We start from the raw sequence: 19,613 nt of genomic DNA, 5'->3' as shown, positions 1-19,613 counted from the left end.
AAACCTGACACTGGCCGTACATGAGTAATCAACATATAGTGGTTCACAGGTCATTTGTGGTCAACTTCTTAGCCCTGATGGATGTCTTTGGAGTCTGTGATTCATGTTGACACCGTTTAACAGGATTTTGCTCCGATTTAGATGGTCATTCCTTAGAGACTTGCAGGCAACGTGGCAGTGGAGCATCCATTTCATTGTATGAAGACCCACCTCCCTTTCAATTTCACTGAGACTTTATGGATTTTGTGCCCTGCCATGTGTGAAAACACCTCAGTGGGCAAGGTCAAATTCCTACCAGAGTTTTCATGTGATGAGCAAATGCAGTGACCACAGTTAACAGCAGACTTGCTTTGAGAGGTGTTGGACACAACTGTACCGATAGGGTACTACTGGGTTCAATACTAGCTATCTACCTGCTACACTGGTGTCAGAAGTGGGGATAGCAAACATGTGGGCCGCTCAAGGTGAATGTTCCAAAGGAACGTGTTATGACAACAACCATCTCTACTACCCACAATCCACGACTATGCTAAGGAGCCTGTGGAATGGTTGGCTGGTTGGGAAAAGAGCCCATCTTAGTTTTTCCTTGCAGTGTATCTGAGTGCTCTCAACCTTGCCTCCGGACCCTCAGTCTCTAAGAGGAGATAATTACTTGTCAGGAATAAATAGAGAGATTAATGAATTCATTAGCAGGAGGGAGTTTAGCTCTTCGCAGCACCACTTCCTGCTATGACACATCACGCCTATTGTTTTAGCTAGTTAGTCTTGAACAATAACATTCACACAGTAAATTGCCTCATACAGGACCGTAAAACCAAAGAAAAAAACATCCACATATCCTGGAATTTAGCAACCACGCAAACAAAGGAGTCAACTTCAAATTATTCATCTTAATTATGTGTCTATAGAAGCCTGTTATTGTGGGAGGCAGGTGAAGACGGGCAACATTAATCCACATTAGTAGAATACACCAGTTAGATAGGCCAAACCTGCCATAACAGGCACTGCACATTTGGACTGCAGCACTGGTATATTCATGCCAATACACGTTAATCTAACCATGTAGAGTAGCCTAAGCATCATGACCAAGAGGCTCTCTAACAACAAAATGTACAATGTCTTTCCTTAAAATCTTTCAGAGCTGTGTGCGTGTGACCAGGGAGAAACAACATAAACCTGTCATCAACAAAAGGCATGTTCTTTATTTTTTTGAAAGAGATTGCACATGTTCAAGTTCCAGAGTTTCTGTTATAGTGAGAGGATGAAAATGTCCCAGTTCAACCAGTTAAATCCTCTACTTCCTGAAGAGATGCATGAAATAAAACTAGTTCATCATATTTCTAGAATAATTCACAATAGCTATAACACTGACATGCTAGGATATCCAAGTTAGTTATTTTAATATTGATTATAGGTTCTTCATTTTCTTTCCTCTGCTGTCATTGGCAGTTTGTTTGCCTTATCATGCACAGTGAAATGACAAACAATATTTTACAAAAACACTTGAGACAGTTAAACACATTTTGAGCTTCCTCTAATTCAACAAGTCATGTTAATTTATGAATGTTAAAGTTTAGCAAAAGTTTTTAAAAAACATCTGAATAAAATTCCTTTCACTTAGCAGTCCTGCAACATTTTCTAGATATAGAAAGCCATCCCTTTATCTTGGCCTCTATTTCCAATAAGACCATCTTTACGACGAGAAGTGAGGTTCCTCCTAACCCAACAGTATGTAAGTCCAACTGCACCCAGGAATGTAACACTGTATTATATCCTTATAATGAATCTAATTTTTCTATTTAAAAAAATGCAGATCTGGCATTACAAACCCAAGGACACCTCTGACCCAAGGACCCACTGATGATGTGGATACTTGTGTGCACCTGGTGGTTGGACAATGAAATGGGAAGCCTGGTCTCTGATTGGATCAATTCAGTTTTCAATTCAGGAAATTAACCAAAATTAAGTTAATGAAGTGAAATTTTCCCATAAACTTCTATGAGCTTTTTATTTTATTTTTTACAAAAAGGTTACTTTAAATGACATTTAATTGAACATTGAATGTACACATAATGGCCAGGTGTAGAAAAGCAGGGTCTGGTAAGGCTGGATGAAATACCAACTGGACCCAGGATGCTGGTTGCCTTGATATAACGCTGGGATGGCACAAATAAGTGCAACACTGAACACTTCACCCCTACTCATGACTGCCAGCAATCAGACATTATCGACATAAAAATAAACGACTATATGTTTGTATATAATTGTACATTGTAAAAGCATGGAATACATGTATCTCTGTACATATGAAATGGGCTATATACTGTAGGTTCTACCAATATATAAAGAATATAAAGAATGGATGAAGAAAGAAAAGAATTTCGATGATCCTGTTTGGCACGATGGAGCCAAAGGTTTCACACCATGGTGCTCTGAACAACAGCACAGCTACACTAATATTGGTGCCCGTTGAGTTGCAATCACAGATTGCGTTGAAGATGGGACCTACACTACCGTTCAAAAGTTTGGGGTCACTTAGAAAACATACATGAAATTAGTTTGAATAGGAAATATAGCAAAATGAATAGGAATTGTAGTCATTGACAAGGTTAGAAATAATGATTTTTAAAAGAAATAATAAGTGTCCTTCAAACTTTACTTTCGTCAAAGAATCCTCCATTTGCAGCAATTACAGCCTTGCAGACCTTTGGCATTCTAGCCGTCAATTTGTTGAGGTAATCTGAAGAGATTTCACTCCATGCTTCCTGAAGCACCTCCCACTAGTTGGATTGGCTTGATGGGCACTTCTTACGTACCATACGGTCAAGCTGCTCCCACAACAGCTCAATAGGGTTGAGATCAGGTGACTGTGCTGGCCACTCCATTATAGACAAATTCCCTAAACAGTTATTGCATAGTTTGAAGCTGTGCTTTGGATCATTGTCCTGTTGTAGGAGGAAATTGGCTCCAATCAAGCACTGTCCACAGGGTATGGCATGGCGTTGCAAAATGGCGTGATAGCCTTCCTTCTTCAAGATCCCTTTTACCCTGTACAAATCTCCCACGTTACCACCACCAAAGCACCCCCAGACCATCACATTGCCTCCACCATGCTTGACAGATGGCATCAAGCCCTCCTCCTGCATCTTTTCATTTGGTCTGCTTCTTACAAATGTTATTCTTTGTGATCCGAACACCTCAAACTTCGATTCGTCTGTCCATAACACTTTTTTCCAATCTTCCTCTGTCCAGTGTCTGTGTTCTTTTGCCCATCTTAATCTTTTCTTTTTTATTGGCCAGTCTGAGATATGGCTTTTTCTTTGCAACTCAGCCTAGGTCGTCAGCATCCAGGAGTCGCTTCTTCACTGTTGACGTTGAGACTGGTGTTTTGCGGGTACTATTTAATGAAGCTGCCAGTTGAGGACCTGTGAGGCGTTTGTTTCTCAAACTAGACACTCTAATGTATTTATGCTCTTGCTCAGTTGTGCACCGGGGCCTCCCACTCCTCTTTCTATTCTGGTTAGAGCCAGTTTGTGCTGTTCTGTGAAGGGAGTAGTACACAGCGTTGTACGAGATCTTCGGTTTCTTGGCAATTTCTCGCATGGAAAAGCCTTCATTTCTCAGAACAAGTATAGACTGACGAGTTTCAGAAGAAAGTTACTCGTTTCTGGCCATTTTGAGCCTGTAATCGAACCCACAATTGCTGATTCTCCAGATACTCAACTAGTTTTATTGCCTATTTAAAATTAGCAGTTTTCAGCTGTGCTAACATAATTGCAAAAGGGTTTTCTAATGATCAATTAGCCTTTTTAAATGATAAACTTGGATTAGCAAACACAAAGTGCCATTGGAACACAAGACTGATGGTTGCTGATAATGGGCCTCTGTACGCCTACGTAGATATTCCATTAAAAATCAGCCGTTACCAGCTACAATAGCCATTTACAACATTAACAATGTCTACACTGTATTTCTGATCAATTTGATGTTATTCTAATGGACAAAAAAATTGCTTTTCTTTCGAAAACAAGGACATTTCTAAGTGACCCCAGACTTTTGAACAGTAGTGTACCTACCACACACGACATCACATTGGCAGTTCTTGTTATTCCTCTCCTTAGACCATCCATTGAATGCTTATAATAAAGCGAGCTGGTGTCTGTCCCCCTAGGCCCAGAATGGGCACATAAGAACCAATCAAAACACTGTCTTTTCCACAGCAAAGCACTCGTCAGCAAAGCAGAAGCACATAATTTGTTGTCTGTGGGTGACTGCTCTGCTTCCTCCAAGGTTCACCAATCCCCATCAACGCTGCATACAGATGTCCTTTTACATCCCCTTTTGGCTTTTCGTTGCTACAAAAATGTAATTTTGAGCGAAAGTTTGATATAGCCAGAAATTCTCTCAGTCTTGATGAGTCTTTTCTGACATAAGTTTGCATTCATACTGGAAAAGAGAACACAGGAGACAAGGGATAATGTAATGTGCCAGTTGAATATTCAGTAAAAAGCTCTGGTTGGAATGAATGTATACATGCACGTATGTAGGACATTTATAAACCTATGCCACTTTAATTCAGCATAATAAAGTTATCCTCACCAGGGCTAGCTGCCGTCCTATGTTCCCCATGGTTATCACACCAGCGAAGAAGATGCAAGGTAACCAGGAGCGAATGTACAGAAAATCTGGAGAGGTATACCTGAAACAAAACAATAGAACAGGTATTAAACGTAGGACAATCCCCAAATGAGCATGAAAATCTACAGAAATCCCTCCTGTATCTTGAAAAATATTATAAACTGGGTGTTTCGAGCCCTGAATGCTGATTGGCTCAAAGCCATGGTATATTAGACTGTATACTACGGTTATGACAAAACATTTATTTTTATTGCTCTAATTATGTTGTATCCAGTTGATAATAGCAATAAGGCACATTGGGTGCTTGTGGCATATAGACAATATACCACGGCTAAGGGCTGTTTCCAGGCACTCTGCGTTGCGTCGTGCGTAAGAACAGCCCTTAGCCGTGGTATATTGGCCATATACCACACCCCCTCAGGCCTTATTGCTTAATTATAACACATGTATGTCCTGTAAATGGTATTATAGTAGTACTCACTGAAAGACTCCGTTGTAGACCAGGAGCTGAGTGGACAGAGTGGCCAGCAGGGCGATGACCACTCCCAGGCCAAAGCCGGAGCGGGACCGGTCAAATGTCCACCACAGGCCGATGGACAGGGCCGCCAGCGTCAGGGACAGCTGCACGTTGTTCGCAAAGTCCACTTTCTGAGAGGGCCTGGGTTAAGGACAGCTGATCATGTAGTAGGATAGTCCACACAGGAACCATGGGTTCTACTCAGTAAGGTCCTTTCTTGTAAACAGACTACCGTTTTAGCTGAGCCTTTAGTCTCTGATCTTATTGTTTTACACATTACATTTGAGTCATTTAGCAGATGCTCTTATACAGAGCAACTTACAGGAGCAATTAGGGTAAAGTGCCTTGCTCATAGGCACATCTACAGATTCTTTCATTTTATTGTAAAGTGTGTTGCGATTATAAATACAATTTAAATCAAGTTTGATTTGCACGTAGAAATGTCAACATGGAATGCTTTTGCCCCATGGTTTACAGTTGAGTTTGAGGGACATAGAGGATACAGCGCTGGCATGGTTGATTCCCACAAACACGGCCACACAGCGCATCACACTGGACCACTCCCGCTTGAACTTGTGGGGCTCGCCGAGCCGACTGTCAATGCACGGATACAACAGACCGATCATTGCTGAGAGAGCGAAGTAGATGGAGATAGAGGTAGGGGATTGAGGGTGCAGAAATAGGGAGAGGGGATCAGAGATCAACAATCAGCTTTATTGCTGCAGTAGCACAACCCGTGCCGTACATTCCTGTTAGTATGGTTGTGGAGAGAAAGGCTGCCATGTCAGCCCACCACATAGCATCAATGCTATTCTGATGACACTGTTGTTGAGGTTTGCCTCCTTTGAAAGCTATAGGTTCAATATTATACAATAACTATACAGATTGCTGTGCAAGTTTAGGTAACTACGTACAGTAAACAAGAAGTGCTGCTCTGGTCTTGACTAGTCAATAAAACCCATTATAAACTGGGTGGTTAAAACCCTGAATGCTGATTGGCTGACAGCCGTGGTATATCAGACCGTATACCACAGGTATGCCCCCCAAAATATTTTGACTTCTCTAATTACGTTGGTAACCAGTTTATAATAGCAAAAAGGCACCTCAGGGGTTTGTGGTATATGGCTAATATACCACGGCTAAAGGCTGTATCCAGGCACTCAGTGTTGAGTCGTGCTTAAGAACAGCCCTTAGCCATGATATATTGGCCATATACCACAGCCCCTCATGCCTTATTGCTTAAATACAGTTGAAGTCGGAAGTTTACATACACTTAGGTTGGAGTCATTAAAACTCGTTTTTCAACCACATTTCTTGTTAAAAATCTATAGTTTTGGCAAGTTGGCTAGGACATCTACTTTATGCATGACACAAGTAATTTTTCCAACAATTGTTTATTGACAGATTATTTCACTTATAATTCACTGTATCACAATTCCAGTGGGTCAGAAGTACACTAAGTTGACTGTGCCTTTAAGCAGCTTGAAAAATTCCAGAAAATGATGTCATGGCTTTAGAAGCTTCTGATAGGCTAATTAACATCATTTGAGTCAATTGGAGGTGTACCTGTGGATGTATTTCAAGGCCTACCTTCAAACTCAGTGCCTCTTTGCTTGACATCATGGGAAAATCAAAAGAAATCAGCCAAGACCTCAGAAATAAAATTGTACACCTCCACAAGTCTGGTTCATCCTTGGGAGCAATTTCCAAACACCTGAAGGTACCACGTTCATCTGTACAAACAATAGTACGCAAGTATAAACACCATGGGACCACGCAGCCGTCCTACCGCTCAGGAAGGAGACGCGTTCTGTCTCCTAGAGATGAACGTACTTTGGTGCGAAAAGTGCAAATCAATCCCAGAACAACAGCAAAGGACCTTGTGAAGATGCTGGAGGAAACAGGTACTTTTTGGAGAAATGTCCTCTGGTCTGATGAAACTGTTTGGCCATAATGACCATCGTTATGTTTGTAGGAAAAAGAGGAACGCTTGCAAGCCGAAGAACACCATCCCAACCGTGAAGCACAGGGGTGGCAGCATCATGCTATGGGGGTGCTTTGCTGCAGGAGGGACTGGTGCACTTCACAAAATAGATGGCATCATGAGGAAGGAAAATAATGTGGATATATTGAAGCAACATCAAGACATAAGTCAGGAAGTTAAAGCTTGATCGCAAATGGGTCTTCCAAATGGACAATGACCCCAAGCATCCTTCCAAAGTTGTGGCAAAATGGCTTAAGGACAACAAAGTCAAGGTATTGGAGTGGCCATCACAAAGCCCTGACCTCAATAATATTGAAAATGTGTGGGCAGAACTGAAAAAGCGTGTGCGAGCAAGGAGGCCTACAAACCTGACTCAGTTACACGAGCTCTGTCAGGAGGAATGGGCCAAAATTCACCCAACTTATTGTGGGAAGCTTGTGGAAGGCTACCCCAAAACGTTTGACCCAAGTTAAACAATTTCAAGGCAATGCTACAAAATACTAATTGAGTGCATGTAAACTTCTGACCCACTGGGAATGTGATGAAAGAAATAGAAGCTGAAATAAATCACTCTACTATTATTCTGACATTTCACATTCTTAAAATAAAGTGGTGATCCTAACTGACCTAAAACAGGGACATTTTACTAGAATTAAATGTCAGGAATTGATGTATTTGGCTAAGGTGTATGTAAACTTCCGACTTCAACTGTAGCTACTGCATGATGCAAACAGCCCAGTGTGCAGTAACAGTGGAAACGTCCATCTCCCCCAAGCTGAGCAGTGGAGCACGGCAGTCTCAGTCTCATGGGGATACAGGCCTGGGGCTGTTGTGCTTTTCTACTGGTCCACTAGGGATCAGCAGCTACATCTACACTCAGTGCTGTAGACCCAGGGGACAACAATTCAATAATGCTAGTAGTCAAGTCTGGCGGCAAAAACCTGTGTGTGTGTGTCCCTTCTAGCGCTGACTTTGCTGATAGCTACTTTATTGAGGAAAAGTGTACTTACTATGCCTGTGATGTGGTTGTCCCACCTAGCTATCTTAAGATGAATGCACTAACTGTAAGTCACTCTGGATAAGAACGTTTGCTAAATGACTAAAATGTAAATGTATGTGTGTCCTACCTGAGGCGGTCCCACAGCAGGGCGGCACCCACCAGGCTGATGAGAAGATGCTACTAATGACATCAGGCGGGAACAGAGTGACGTTCCTCTGTACCTGCAGCGAGAGAAAACAAACATTAGCTACTTCAGTACTCTTAGTCATATCTACCCCTTAAATGTTTTCCCATTCAAGAGATGTATCATTAAAAGACAAACATAGCTCACCTGCAGCAGGTTGAGCACCAGAGCCAGGAAAACTCCTATAGAGAACAGCATGAACCCACGGATCACCAGGGTGGTGCTTCTGTTGGTGATCACTGCGATGTATGGTCCTCTGGAAGGAGTGGTCTGACCGGACCCAGAACGCTGCTGGTCGCTGACTACTGTGGAGTCGGCCATGGCTGCGGCAACCGTGGACGCCAGGACAGAAGGAAAGGGGAAACACTAACTCTATCCTCCAGTGATCGCGCTGTCCACTGACATCACTTATACCCTGAAACACAATAATATATTTAGGTATACAAGTGTGGCTACATGATCATCCAACAAACAACCACAGCCCAGAGGTGTGAAGTCAGTGGACAACCACATATATGTTTGTCTAGTTCAGGGATGGGCATCTCCAGTCCTCTGGGGCCTGATTGGTGTCACACTTTTGCCCCAGCCCTTAACTAGTTAGTCAATGTTCATGTCTCAGCTTACAAACACTAGTAAAATAATTAAGAGTAGCTAGCTATGTCTAATGTTGATTTCTTTGTCTCAGGAAGAAACAATAACTCTTCAGTCATTTGACCAAACCACGTTATGCTCAGCCTCAGCAAATGAATACATCACATTTGCCAGATAACTAGGTCAAAAGTAGCGAGCTATCTATCTACAGTGACGTGTCATCTACTTCGAGATTGGGAGCTGATATAATAGCAACGTGTGGCAGTATTGGCACTGCCAGAGCAGCGTAACGTTATCTAACTAGCTAGCGAAGGTCATTGACACTAGTTAGCTAACGTTAGAAGATAGCCAGCCAGCTAGCATAATAGCTAACATTAATACTTTGAATACACTGTTGAATACAAACAATAATTACCAAACGTTATCTAACTATATAGTGTAGTGCTACATAAAACGAATTAGCATTTTTTTAAATATAGGCTAGCAACAGTTGACTGATGATAATCAACAAACACATCTTGTTTATTAGCCTAGCTAGCTAGCCAGCAAACTTCGTCAGCTGATATTGACAGCCACACACTATTTGCCTTGAATTAAATAATAAATATTACCTTCAATGTTTATAAAGTCCCTTTCTAAAACTGTAAAAGACACATTTCGCTTATTTTTTTTAATGTAGTAGCAGGAGTTTGAGACAAAAAAATGAAAACTACCCTTATCGCTAACTTCCGATGCACTGGCTACGTGGCCAACCAATCAGCTTATTAAACCCTGACGTAACCTCATTGCACAAAGCCCACGCTCTGCCCAAGTAGAATAAATGCATAATTGACTTTAATGTAAAACATTATAAAATGCACAAAAGTGGTTTAAATTAAAATACATTAATTTATAAACACATTGATAAAATGGTTGACTTGTTTGGCTATTGATTGTGAACAGGCATAATTGGATTTGTATATCAAAGCAGTGATAATTATATAAGAATGTCTTTAATATGGATCAAATCTGTCAAAGTGTAGGCCTATTGTCATTTTTGGTCTATCCATTGGATGAAATCCAGAGTTGTTGTAAACATAACAACAAATCCTAATAGACTGAGAGAGCGTGGATTGTCTGTAAGACTTTGAGAAGGCAAAAGTCTGAATACTGAATACCAAATCAAGTGTAAATGGGAATGGGGATGATCTGTGATCTACTCCACACTGTAACTGCCTCACCTCCATAGCATAAGCCTATTAGACCACATGCTGGAGCAAATGGAATGTCTTGACTGAACAGTTGTAAGAGACTTGAGAGGAGAAGCTGTGCAGCCATCATGAATGAAAGATGACAGGAGAGAGAATGGGGTCACCTTTCTGTTTGAGTATACAGTGAGAAGCAGGACAGGGATATTGGGCAGCTGTACTTTTGAGGGACAATTATTTGGCACAGAGATAGTTAAACTAATAAGGGATATTTCCATTTCTTCTGACATACAGTAGGAAGAACTGTCACTAAACTACTTTCCAACACACCAGTGAAAACACCTTAGTATCCATTTACACTGGATGGCTAGGACATAAAATCACATAGAGGAGAAGAAGAAGAGAGGTGGTGAATTAAGTTAGAACTGTTTCTGGATTCAATCTGGACACTCTGCGAATCCCATCCACTACAGCAGTACCAATAATCCCAGGGGAGATGTCCTTAACCCTAATAATCAGAATGGTAGAGGGAACCTGCTAGGTACAGGCAGGATACAGAGGGGGTTTCAATTAGTTGTCAAGGACTATTTGGAGGCCCCCTGACGCTAAGAGAAAATGGCCGGGGACCCAATTCATCATCCTGACTGGCTCAATGTTAAGGGCCTTTTCATTACCAGCCCTGTGTGTCCCAGTCAGACACAACCCTGGTATAAATGTGACTGATGGGGAAGGTGCAGGGTGAGGTGGGCTCTCGTTAAAGTCACCCCCTATTGGCCTGTTACAGGTCTCAGCTCACACATACTAGGCCCCCTGACCTTTCTGTTGTCTCTAATTAACCCCTAAACCCCTCCCCTCTCTGACTCGCCCACCAATCCCCAGACAGGGATAATAGATGCGTTTTGCAGTGCCACTGGAACTCTCAGCCTCTCAGAGGTGTTATTTAAAACCGACAACCACTGAGGCCAACAAAGGAAAATGGCTGAGTATGTGTTTCACTGGGGCTGCCTGTACATCATGACCAATAAATACCTGTAACATATTTTATGCCGTTACGTGTCATTTCTGTGGGGGACGACGGTGGTAGTCTTCAATCATTTAAAACATAACATTACTAAAGCTGTTGTCTAAATGCCATAGAGAATTAAGAATAGTTTTCTAACATAAACTCATAATATTAATGAAATGCCTTATTTGAAATTCCAGAAAATGATATTTTGTATGTTATTATTTTTATTATTTATATTTTTTACATGTTTGCACGTTCCAGTGTGCCCCCAGGTCCGCAGGGCTCACAGGGTGGATCAGGGGGGCTTGACATATTTATTCTCTCTCTGTGACTGACTGACATGCTGTGAATCTGCATGAACATCTGTAATGTGTTGTGTTTACAGCAGCAGAGGATGGCCAAGCAGAAGACAAGCCAAGAATGAATAAAGAACCGTGCAAGTACCTCCCTCAGAAAGTACATTGGCATTTACCACAACAATATAATACCAACCATCACATTCATGGTATTGCTCAATGAGTAATAATGGAAAGGCAAATGGTCCATAATTGCATGATTAGACATTCCGTGTGGTATTTAAGGAGCACAGCATGCAGGCACACAGTGACACACACTTATGTCTATAATTCAAAATAAATTAGAAAGAAACACAGTATGGAAAATAATATATACTGGAGCTTTAGAAACAGAGGGTAGATATTTGTGGTTCCAAGTCTACTAGTTCATCATTGTCTATGAGAATTCTTAAGACTATGAGGCAAAATGCTAATGTAATTTAGCTGGCCATACGGAAGCACCAATACCAGCATGTGTGTGGCATCTTGAATGATAATGACAAAGCACGCTGTATCTCTTGTGAGCAAGTCTGCGGAACGCTGATTACAGATTGGCCAGTGTGTCCTCACCCCCATGAGGACCAGGATTCTAATGCTAATCACTGTTGGCTCCCATTGAAATGTATCTTCCCATGTAGCTCTAAAGCAGGGAAATAAAATGGAGTACACCAGTTACACTATTGTACAGAGCTCTGAGTGTTTTGGCATTTTCAGCCCTACTGCATTTTATACCCCACTTGTTCACTGCCAATCTTAACCTATTGCACCATCTACTGGCATCATCATAGAACTAGCCTGGTCAGACCTTTCAAGTCAAATGCACAAGCTCAGATGTGCTTTATGGAACCCATTGTTTCTAACGGGAGGAAAGTGAAGAGAATATATTAGGAGTGCTATATTTACATTTTAGTCATTTAGCAGACACTCTTATCCAGAGCGAGTGCATACATTTTTATTTTTTATACTGGAATCGAACCCACAACCCTGGCGTTGCAAATGCCATGCTCTACCAACTGAGCTACATCCCTGCCGGCCATTCCCTCCCCTACCCTGGACGACGCTGGGCCAATTGTGCGCCGCCCCATGGGTCTCCCGGTCGCGGCCGGCTATGACAGAGCCTGGATTCGAACCAGGATGTTTATTCACCGCTACCTATATTTATCAGTCATCATACAGGTATCATCAGTGCACTCTCAATTTGAAATGCCCTACATGGATTCACGATCAATTACAAACTGAGAGACACTCATCCATAAATATCAGTCAGCAGACACTTTATTTTCATTCAGGAAAGAGAAACATGTCAGAGCTGAGCCCAGTGAAACTCATCTACACATCCAATATAGGTGAATTGAAAGGAGGGAGATTCAGTGCATCTGTTCTCATTGGCTGCTCCTCGGTAGCAAAACTGTCAGTGTTAATCAGCAGCCATCTCTTAAACAGCGGCCATGGCTATCAGTGAGGTGAGACCATTGCTATTCAGGACCAAACAGATGACAAATCATTTGTACATAATTAGTGCTCAGCAAGGTTACAACTGACACAAATTTTAATCTTAATTAGGAGGGAAATTTGTTCCATTAATTTAATTTGGTGAGCATGAGCAGGTTAGCACCTAACTAAGTTAATCTTACAACTGTCAGGGCAGGCAAGGGCCTTGGATCCCGGGCAAACAGGAAAGACTCTTCTATGAAACAGGCTTTATTTTATATGTAGGACACCATTGTGAATGTCTTCTGTTTTCATTATAGTTAAGGTAATAGTATACTATATATACAGTGGGGAGAACAAGTATTTGATACACTGCCGATTTTGCAGGTTTTCCTACTTACAAAGCATGTAGAGGTCTGTAATTTGTATCATAGGTACACTTCAACTGTGAGAGACGGAATCTAAAACAAAAATCCAGAAAATCACATTGTATGATTTTTAAGTAATTAATTTGCATTTTATTGCATGACATAAGCTTTTGATCACCTACCAACCAGTAAGAATTCCGGCTCTCACAGACCTGTTAGTTTTTCTTTAAGAAGCCCTCCTGTTCTCCACTCATTACCTGTATTAACTGCACCTGTTTGAACTCGTTACCTGTATAAAAGACATCTGTCCACACACTCAATCAAACAGACTCCAACCTCTCCACAATGGCCAAGACCAGAGAGCTGTGTAAGGACATCAGGGATAAAATTGTAGACCTGCACATGGCTGGGATGGGCTACAGGACAATAGGCAAGCAGCTTGGTGAGAAGGCAACAACTGTTTGGCGCAATTATTAGAAAATGGAAGAAGTTCAAGATGACGGTCAATCACCCTCGGTCTGGGGCTCCATGCAAGATCTCACCTCGTGGGGCATCAATGATCATGAGGAAGGTGAGGGATCAGCCCAGAACTACACGGCAGGACCTGGTCAATGACCTGAAGAGAGCTGGGACCACAGTCTCAAAGAAAACCATTAGTAACACACTACGCCGTCATGGATTAAAATCCTGCAGCGCACGCAAGGTCCCCCTGCTCAAGCCAGCGCATGTCCAGGCCCGTCTGAAGTTTGCCAATGACCATCTGGATGATCCAGAGGAGGAATGGGAGAAGGTCATGTGGTCTGATGAGACAAAAATAGAGCTTTTTGGTCTAAACTCCACTCGCCGTGTTTGGAGGAAGAAGAAAGATGAGTACAACCCCAAGAACACCATTCCAACCGTGAAGCATGGAGGTGGAAACATCATTCTTTGGGGATGCTTTTCTGCAAAGGGGACAGGACGACTGCACCGTATTGAGGGGAGGATGGATGGGGCCATGTATCACGAGATCTTGAACAACAACCTCCTTCCCTCAGTAAGAGCATTGAAGATGGGTCGTGGCTGGGTCTTCCAGCATGACAACGACCAGAAACACACAGCCAGGGCAACTAAGGAGTGGCTCCGTAAGAAGCATCGCAAGGTCCTGGAGTGGCCTAGCCAGTCTCCAGACCTGAACCCAATAGAAAGTCTTTGGAGGGAGCTGAAAGTCCGTATTGCCCAGCGACAGCCCCGAAACCTGAAGGATCTGGAGAAGGTCTGTATGGAGGAGTGGGCCAAAATCCCTGCTGAAGTGTGTGCAAACCTGGTCAAGACCTACAGGAAACGTATGAACTCTGTAATTGCAAACAAAGGTTTCTGTACCAAATATTAAGTTCTGCTTTTCTGATGTATCAAATACTTATGTCATGCAATAAAATGCAAATTAATTACTTAAAAATCATACAATGTGATTTTCTGGATTTTTGTTTTAGATTCCGTCTCTCACAGTTGAAGTGTACCGATGATAAAAATTACAGACCTCTACATGCTTTGTAAGTAGGAAAACCTGCAAAATCGGCAGTGTATCAAATACTTGTTCTCCCCACTGTATATATATATATATATATATATATATATATATATATATATATATACATATATATACACACAGTTGAAGTCGGAAGTTTACATACACCTTAGCCAAATACATTTAAACTGAGTTTTTCACAATTCCTGACATTTAATCCTAGTAATAATTCCCTGTCTTAGGTCAGTTAGGATCACCACTTTATTTTAAGAATGTGAAATGTCAGAATAATAGTAGAGAGAATGATTTATTTCAGCTTTTATTTCTTTCATCACATTCCCAGTAGGTCAGAAGTTTACATACACTCAATTAGTATTTGGTAGCATTGCCTTTAAAATGTTTAACTTGAGTCAAACGTTTCGGGTAGCCTTCCACAAGCTTCCCACAATAAGTTAGGTTAATTTTGGCCCATTCCTCCTGACAGAGCTGGTGTAACTTAGTCAGGTTTGTAGGACTCCTTGCTAGCACACACTTTTTCAGTTCTGCCCACACATTTTCTATAGGATTGAGGTCAGGGCTTTGTGATGGCCACTCCAATACCTTGACTTTGTTGTCCTTAAGCCATTTTGCCACAACTTTGGAAGTATGCTTGGGGTCATTGTCCATTTGGAAGACCCATTTGCGACCACGCTTTAACTTCTTGACTGATGTCTTGAGATGTTGCTTCAATATATCCACATAATTTTCCTTCCTCATGATGCCATCTATTTTGTGAAGTGCACCAGGCCCTTCTGCAGCAAAGCACCCCCACAGCATGATGCTGCCACCCCCGTTCTTCACGGTTGGGATGGTGTTCTTCGGCATGCAACCACCACCTTTTTCCTCCAAACATAACAATGGTCATTAATGCCAAACAGTTCTATTTTTGTTTCATCAGACCAGAGGACATTTCTCCAAAAAGTACGATCTTTGTCCCCATGTGCAGTTGCAAACCGTAGTTTGGCTTTTTTATGGCGGTTTTGGAGCAGTGGCTTCTTCCTTGCTGAGTGGCCTTTCAGGTTATGTCGATATAGGACTCGTTTTACTGTGGATAGAGATACTTTTGTACCTGTTTCTTCCAGCATCTTCACAAGGTCCTTTGCTGTTGTTCTGGGATTGATTTGCACTTTTCGCACCAAAGTACGTTCATCTCTAGGAGACAGAACGCGTCTCCTTCCTGAGCGGTATGACGGCTGCTTGGTCCCATGGTGTTTATACTTGCGTACTATTGTTTGTACAGATGAACGTGGTACCCTCAGGCGTTTGGAAATGTTGAGTCTTATCGCAAAGGGTCTGAATACTTATGTAAATAAGGTATTTGTTTTTTATTTTTAATACATTTGCAAAAATAAAAATAAAAACAGCTTTTGCTTTGAAATTATGGGGTATTGTGTGTAGATTGATGAGGAAAAACATTAATTTAATCAATTTTAGAATAAGCCTGCAACGTAACAAAAAGTGAAGGGGTCTGAATACTTTCCGAAGGCACTGTACATATATATATATATATATATACACTACCAGTCAAAAGTTTTAGAACGCCTACTCATTCAAGGGTTTTTCTTTATTTTTCCCCCCACTATTTTCTACATTGTAGAATAATAGTGAATACATCACAACTATGAAATAAACATATGGAATCATGTAGTAACCAAAAAAGTTAAACAAATCAAAATATATTTGATATTCTTCAAATAGCCACCCTTTGCCTTGATGACAGCTTTGCACACTCTTGGCATTCTCTCAACCAGCTTCATGAGATAGTCACCTGGAATGCATTTCAATTCACAGGTGTGCCTTCTTAAAAGTTAATTTGTGGAATTTATTTTCTTCTTAATGAGTTTGAGCCAATCAGTTGTGTTGTGACAAGGTAGGGGTGGTATATAGAAGATAGCCCTATTTGGTAAAAAAGTCCATATTATGGCAAGAACAGCTCAAATAAGCAAAGAGAAATGACAGTCCATCTTTACTTTAAGACAAGAAGGTCAGTCAATACGGAACATTTCAAGAACTTTGAAAGTTTCTTCAAGTGCAGTCGCAAAAACCATCAAGCGCTATGATGAAACTGGCTCTCATGAGGACCGCCACAGGAAAGGAAGACCCAGAGTTACCTCTGCTGCAGAGGATAAGTTCATTAGAGTTACCAGCCTCAGAAATTGCAGCCCAAATAAATGCTTCACAGAGTTCAAGTAACAGACACGTCTCAACATCAACCGTTCAGAGGAGACTGCGTGAATCAGGCCTTTATGGTCAAATTACTGTAAAGAAACCACTACTAAAGGACATCAATAAGAAAATGAGACTTGCTTGGGCCAAGAAACACAAGCAATGGGCATTAGACTGGTGGAAATCTGTCCTTTAGTCTGATGAGTCCAAATTTGAGATTTTTGGTTCCAACCGCCATGTCTTTGTGAGACGCAGAGTAGGTGAACGGATGATCTCCGCATGTGTGGTTCCCATCGTGAAGCATGGAGGAGGAGTTGTGATGGTGTGGGGTTGCTTTGCTGGTGACACTGTCAGTGATTTATTTAGAATTCAAGGCACACTTAACCAGCATGGATACTACAGCATTCTGCAGCGATACGCCATCCCATCTGGGTTGCACTTAGTGGGACTATCATTTGTTTTTCAACAGGACAATGACCCAACTCACCTCCAGGCTGTGTAAGGGCTATTTGACCAAGAAGGGGAGTGATGGAGTCCTGCATCAGATGACCTGGCCTCCACAATCACCCGACCTCAACCCAATTGAGATGGTTTGGGATGAGTTCGACCGCAGAGTGAAGGAAAAGCAGTCAACAAGTGCTCAGCATATGTGGGAACTCCTTCAAGACTGTTGGAAAAGCATTCCTGGTGAAGCTGGTTGAGAGAATGCCAAGAGTGTGCAAAGCTGTCATCAAGGCAAAGGGTGGCTACTTTGAAGAATCTGAAATATAAAATATATTTTGATTTGTTTAACACTTTTTTGGTTATATATATATGTATTTATAGTATACATATATGATACAATAGGGGTCACAGTAAGCTATAATATTGTAATAAAAATATTGTAATCACCCTAAGAAAAACCTTGCAATATGGCTTCAACCTATAAGAAAAATCTATAGCCCATCACTCTTGTCAGGTGATGTACTGTTGTAAGCCTCTTAGGTTTGAGTGAGAGCCACTGTCTAATGGTTTCAGCCAGGTGGGCATGGATAAGTCCAAGGACTAGGTCTCTTTTCATTGTTGAGGAGGCTGAGGAGTAGAGAGTTTATGAAGCTGTAGTAATTACCTGAAAGAGGCAGTTCAATACACACACAGAGAGAGACATAGGGGGAGAGAGAGAGAGAGAGAGAGAGAGAGAGAGAGAGAGCGAGAGAGAGAGAGAGAGAGAGAGAGAGAGAGAGAGAGAGAGAGAGAGAGAGAGAGAGAGAGAGAGAGAGAGAGAGAGAGAGAGAGAGAGAGAGAGAGAGAATGACTGATTTAGGAACTGTGAGTCTCTAATGGAATCCTCCACTGCCTCCTGGGTGCTCAACCTGGCAACTATTACCTGCACTGATGCATATACCATTATGGGATCCTCCACTTTAATAGTGTCCATCATGTGAAATACAAAGACATCAGGTGCCTGCCAGAGCACTCGCACTTATGTGAAGGTCTAACCCGCTCTGTAATGGCTTTTCTTTTAAACAATGGCGCAGTATTGCTTAGAAATATGGTGATTATATTATTTGTAACAAAAAGCACACTTAAGACAAAGGCAGAAGGAATTCAAACACAAGTTGTTAAATGGGAGCGCTCTAGTGTCTCTCTCTCTCACACTTGCTCTCTCTCTCTCTCTCTCTCTCTCTCTCTCTCACACACACACACACACACTGCAAATAGATTTCACGTTTTATGTGATTGGCTGATGGTTTGCATTATAGGCCTATGGCAGGATCATTGGACTGGATGTGTACTTGATGGTGCTGCTTCCTTGCATCACTTCAACAATTGAGGATCATTAATCAGAACTTGCATGATTTCTTTGTCGCCAACAAGATTTACAACCCTGTTCAAATGAAAGATGCAATGATGTTGGCTTCAGACCTAGAGAGCTTCATCATTTTAGCCTTTCCATATAATCTTTAGTGGCATTAGAGCTCCTTCCAGTGGACAGAAGTGGAATTGCAACGTTTAGAACCGCTGCAGCAATTCACATGCAACATTGTGACCTTTAGTTTTTCTAAATGTTAACTCAATACTCACTTTATCGACTCTCATTTCTCGACCGTGGCCGTGGTGCAGTCTGCATCTACGTGTGGTTAGCTTACTTTTTGTATAAAAATTACAACAACATCTTGAACGCACAATTTTTCATGGAATGACCAAAGTCATATGCTTTCGTCATGTGACAGTGTTGCCAATTTAGCGACCAAGTCGCTATATTTAGCGAGTATTCAGACCCCTCTAGTGACACATTTTCAAAAAAGCAACTAGCGACAAATCTAGTGAGTTTTTCTGGTGTTATTGGAGACTCTGACGTGAAAGCAGGGACCCGTGTAGCTCAGTTGGAAGAGCATGGCGTTTGCAACGCCAGGGTTGTGGGTTCGATTCCCACGGGGGGCCAGTGTGATTTATTTTTTATTTTTTATGTATGCACTCACTAACTGTAAGTCGTTCTGGATAAGAGCGTCTGCAAAATGTAAATGTGAAGCACGTATCGTTCTTACTCGCTGCCGTGGGAGTCCCAAAGCACTCACAGGCGGCCCAATCCTCGCGCAGCTTTTTACTCACTTTTTGTCTCTCCACGACGTTATTCCTCTCTCCTACAGTGTCCATCACACATGGCCAATTATGCTAATTAA

At 41.7% G+C, this 19,613-nt stretch overlaps 1 protein-coding gene across 1 annotated transcript; it reads right to left on the bottom strand.

Moving 5' to 3' along the window:
- Nucleotides 1-1,179: 1,179 nt before the first annotated feature.
- On the bottom strand, nt 1,180-9,655 carry insig2 (insulin induced gene 2). The gene is made up of 7 exons (XM_084180144.1): nt 9,526-9,655; nt 8,471-8,738; nt 8,267-8,360; nt 5,659-5,783; nt 5,120-5,286; nt 4,600-4,699; nt 1,180-4,446 (listed from the first exon to the last, which is right to left on the bottom strand). Exons 2-7 carry the CDS (start codon nt 8,642-8,644, stop codon nt 4,405-4,407), a joined length of 702 nt encoding a protein of 233 aa, XP_084036270.1. The 5' UTR covers nt 8,645-8,738; nt 9,526-9,655; the 3' UTR covers nt 1,180-4,404.
- Nucleotides 9,656-19,613: the final 9,958 nt, after the last annotated feature.

Source organism: Coregonus lavaretus, assembly GCF_964263955.1.
Source record: "Coregonus lavaretus genome assembly, chromosome: 16".
Classification (NCBI taxonomy): Eukaryota; Metazoa; Chordata; class Actinopteri; order Salmoniformes; family Salmonidae; genus Coregonus; species Coregonus lavaretus.
This window is presented reverse-complemented; position numbering and strand designations above follow the sequence as displayed.

What these genes read in the sequence shown, in the direction of transcription:
- insig2 (XM_084180144.1), bottom strand. Translation starts at nt 8,644, where the DNA reads ATGGCCGACTCCACAGTAGTCAGCGACCAGCAGCGTTCTGGGTCCGGT. An exon ending in GAATCAACCATGCCAGCGCT is followed by an intron (nt 5,287 to 5,658) that starts GTATCCTCTATG and finishes AGGCCCTCTCAG; the next exon opens with AAAGTGGACTTTGCGAACAA. An exon ending in GTCTACAACGGAGTCTTTCA is followed by an intron (nt 4,700 to 5,119) that starts GTGAGTACTACT and finishes GTTTTGTTTCAG; the next exon opens with GTATACCTCTCCAGATTTTC.